Source organism: Henckelia pumila, chromosome 3 (genome assembly GCF_033568475.1).
Source record: "Henckelia pumila isolate YLH828 chromosome 3, ASM3356847v2, whole genome shotgun sequence".
NCBI classification, from domain to species: Eukaryota; Viridiplantae; Streptophyta; class Magnoliopsida; order Lamiales; family Gesneriaceae; genus Henckelia; species Henckelia pumila.
This window is the reverse complement of record NC_133122.1, coordinates 103,857,470-103,861,422: the sequence shown is the minus strand read 5'-3', so window position 1 is coordinate 103,861,422 and position 3,953 is coordinate 103,857,470. Positions and strand designations below refer to the sequence as shown.

General features: G+C 42.5%; 1 protein-coding gene across 1 annotated transcript; it reads right to left on the bottom strand.

The window, feature by feature from the left end:
- Window positions 1-1,519: 1,519 nt before the first annotated feature.
- Window positions 1,520-2,987, bottom strand: LOC140889279 (uncharacterized). Its single transcript, XM_073296993.1, has 4 exons — window positions 2,708-2,987; window positions 2,473-2,628; window positions 2,324-2,421; window positions 1,520-2,230 (listed from the first exon to the last, which is right to left on the bottom strand). Exons 1-4 carry the CDS (start codon window positions 2,985-2,987, stop codon window positions 1,520-1,522), a joined length of 1,245 nt encoding a protein of 414 aa, XP_073153094.1.
- Window positions 2,988-3,953: the final 966 nt, after the last annotated feature.

Here is a 3,953-nt window from a genome sequence, read left to right as displayed (position 1 = left end):
ACTCGAGTCTATAGGGAGTTCACTTTGCATGCATGTATACTCATACTCTCGTACTAAGCGTTTCATGCTCACGTCTCGTACTCTGTATTTTCTGGACACCCTATTCCATGGGGCAGGTTTGCGATTGGACGAGGAGGGTGGATCCAGGAGGGGCTAGTCAGTGGTTGGCCAGCTGGAGCTTCATCTAGGTTTTATTACTGTTGTTCGATTTGGTTGTATATTATTGGATAAATTACAGATTCCTTTATTTGGGATTGTATTTTGTTTATGGTTTCTGCAGTTTTATTCTGATATCTGTTTAATTAAGTTAATTGCATGCCTAAGTTATGTTTAGTAGGTGATCCAGGTAAGGGTCACTACAAGATATTTCTCTTTGAAGCACTTGTAAGTAATCGGATCCAACCAAGCAGCCCCGGTAAAGCATAGCTGAGCAAGGATCTCGTGAACATCCGGGTAAAGGGCAGCGCTTTGGAATAAACTGTCATCGAGATCTGGTGTCTCGAGCATGGCATTCAGCTCAGAGGCTTCGTATGAAACCAAAGTGCCCCGGACAAAGGCCTTGCCATCCGTCCGCTCCGCAGCATTAGCATAGAATTCCCTAACAAGAGGGACAATGGCTGGAGTGGGTTGCTTACAGAATGTTCCCCACCCACGTGCCAAGACTTGAGCCGCCACTTCGTTTACAATCACATCGAGATCAAAACCCCTCTCAGTAATAGGGGATCGATGGTTCTTGGCGTGGTCGTAGCGATCACGAGCCGCTTGATTGACAAAGCGCCTGAATAAGTTGAAGGATGCGGTTGTAGCTCGTGTGCCTTGGCGAGAAGATTCGCCTCTCTCAGTAGTACGCCTTGGACCCATGAGCACTCAAAAATTTGCAAGGATTAGTGATATTGGCAATTCGTCGAACACCTTGCGTGCACCAACAATTCCGGCTTTTCTAGCAAAATATGGCCTTGGAGGAGTAGAGAATAGGAAAAAAATGAAGATTCCAAGCCCTTGAATGATCCTATAATAGAATGATAACAATTCATGAAAAATGGTGAAATGTCAAAAATTTAGAGAAAAATGAAGCTAAGGGCCGAGGGGAATTTGTAGGGAGAGTGGGGAAAAGAGAAGGAAAAACGCCTAGTTAAAAAGCCAAAGTGGCGCGCGCTCGATCCGGGTAAATTCCAGGATCGAGCGCGCCTATATAAAACGCGAGGCAAAGAGCTTGTGAAATCTGCGCGCTCGATCCGGGCGAAATACCCGATCGAGCGCTACCAAAAAATAAATGAGGCATTAAGCTTTTTTGATATGCGCGCTCGATCCTAAGAATTTCTAGGATCGAGCATGCCTCGAAAAAAAATTAAAAATTTACGAAAATGAAATAAAAACAAATTGAACGAAACAAAAAATTTTTAAAATAAAATTAAAAAAATAAAGTAAAAACAAAAACTAAAAAAATTAGAAATACTGGGTTACCTCCCAGTCAGCGCCTTTGTTTACGGTCATTGGCTCGACTGAACGTTGCAGTTCCTCAGGGTGGTTTAAATTTGGTTCCTTTGTCCACCTTCACCCATTTAAAACATTTTCCAAAAAATTTTGTCCCAAGCATTTGCTGCGTCAATTTCTTGGAGGTGCTAGCTCCTTGACCCCGTTTCTCTTTTCTCATGGGCATCCTTTTCGCGTTATCAGGAGGAAATTTTGTCGCAGTTTTTAGTGCCTGCATATCAGAGAAAAAGTTTTTAGCAGTATAAATTTCAGCAGGTGTTACAAGAATATTAACAACACTTTCACGGGCAGGAATTTTCAGGGTATCAAAAATATCAAATTTAGCAATTTTTCCATCGAATTCCATCGTGAGATTACCGTTATCAACATCTATGATAGACTTAGAAGTTTTAAAAAATGGTCTTCCTAATAAAATAGGACTATTCAATTCATTACTTTTCATGTCAAGAACATAGAAATCAGCAGGAAAGACCAAGTCACCAACTTCTACTAAAACATCTTCTAACAAACCCCTTGGAAAAATAGTAGATCGATCACCCATTTGGATAACAATATCAGTTTCATTGAAAGGCCCAAGATTTAAGGAAGCATAAACAGAGTATGGCATGACGTTAATAGATGCTCCTAAATCTAGCATGGTTGTATCAAGCTGAACACCTCCTATTTGACATGGAATCGAGAACATACCTGGGTCCTTGCATTTTGTCGGTACCTTTCTTTGAATAACGGCAGAAACCTGTTCTCCCAATTCAACTTTCTTACAACCCTTCAAATTTTGTTTTCTTTTCGCAGTACATAATTCTTTCAAAAATTTAGCATAGCGAGGTACTTGCTTAATAGCATCTAACAGTGGAATGTTTACCTCGCATCTACGAAAAGTTTCATAGAGCTCCTTTATCCCCTCATTTTTCCTAGAGTCCTTTAAAGCTAAGGGAAAAGGGGCTACAGGTTTATACTCAGACAAAGGAGGAAACTTACCTCTCGGTGCTTCTTTAGGAATGGGCTCACGCTCCTTCACCTTAGATTCTTTTTCCCTTTCAGTCTCTACCGGTTCTTTGACCAATCTGTCTTGAATCTGCAGTTCATTTCCACTCCTCAAAGTGATAGCACTCAAGTTCTCCTTCGGATTCACCACTGTTTGTGAAGGCAAACGGCTGTTGAAAAGCCAAGGTATTAGTGGCAAGATTCTGAACTATGTTTTCAAGAGACTCACCTGGCGTAGGAATCGGAGGACGCTGTGGTGGAGGGTACGGCGGCCTATAAGCTTGATTTGCTGAAGGATTGCCATATCTGAGGTTTGGATGATCCCTCCAACCTGGATTGTATGTGTTAGAGTAAGGATCATACTTCTGCTGAGGTGGCCCTGCAAATCCTCCTGCTGCATTGACTTGCTCCGTAGATCCCTCTTGAAGAGTGGGACACATGTCAGTTGCATGTCCCACTTGAGTGCAAATTCCACATACCCTTGCAATCTGTCCATTCCCTACAGCCATATGTCGCACAAGAGACGTCAGTTCGCTCAGTTTTTGTTCAAGGGAAGAAACGTTTACCTCGTTACTCTTCCTTGGTGCAGGATCACTTCTGTTGGTGCCAAATTTCTAAGAATTGGCAGCCATATTTTCTATTAAGTTCCTCGCTTGCACCGGAGTTTTGTCCACAAAAACTCCTCCACTAGCCGCATCCAGCATACTCCTGTCATGAGACAACAACCCTTCATAATAGTATTGAATTAGTAAGTTTTCACTTATCTGGTGTTGTGGGCAGCTGGCGCAAAGTTTCTTGAAGCGCTCCTAATACTCGTGCAGTGAATCTCCCATCTGCTGTTTGCACCCATAAATTTCTTTCCGGATGTTTGCTGCTCTAGAAGCTGGAAAGTACTTTTCTAAAAATATTCTCTTCATCTCAGTCCAGGTGGTGATGGATCCAGAAGGTAGGTAGTACAGCCAATCCTTAGCAGAACTCTTTAAAGAGAAAGGAAAGTCTCTGAGCTGAATCTGCTCCTCTGTAACTCCATGCGGTTTCATTCTTGAACACACCACGTGGAATTCCATCAGATGTTTGTGCGGATCCTCACCTGCAAGACCATGAAAAGCAAGCAGTAAGTGTATCAGTCCAGATTTCAATTCAAAATTAGCATTATTTTTGTAGTGGCCCGTATCCAAAACTAATGACTAATGAGTAATGAGTAATTAAATCATATAATCATGTTGGGATTAAGTAAAACATGATTAAGGAAATTCCAGAAGGGTTAACGGATTTCAGAAATGGATCCAGGACACTCGAAAATGGCTTAGAGGGTTTCATGACTCGAGTGGGATTGGAACCACCGATCCAGGATCGGAGCCTCCGATCTTGGTGAGTTCGGAACCACATCGGAAGCAGGGAGATCGGAACGTCCGATCAGGATCGGAGCTTCCGATGGCTGTCGGTGACAGGTGTGTGGTTGCATGTGGACCGAA

What these genes read in the sequence shown, in the direction of transcription:
- LOC140889279 (XM_073296993.1), bottom strand. Translation starts at nt 2,987, where the DNA reads ATGGCTGTAGGGAATGGACAGATTGCAAGGGTATGTGGAATTTGCACT. An exon ending in TCCTCCGATTCCTACGCCAG is followed by an intron (nt 2,629 to 2,707) that starts GTGAGTCTCTTG and finishes CTTCACAAACAG; the next exon opens with TGGTGAATCCGAAGGAGAAC. An exon ending in TCCTAAAGAAGCACCGAGAG is followed by an intron (nt 2,422 to 2,472) that starts GTAAGTTTCCTC and finishes CTTTTCCCTTAG; the next exon opens with CTTTAAAGGACTCTAGGAAA.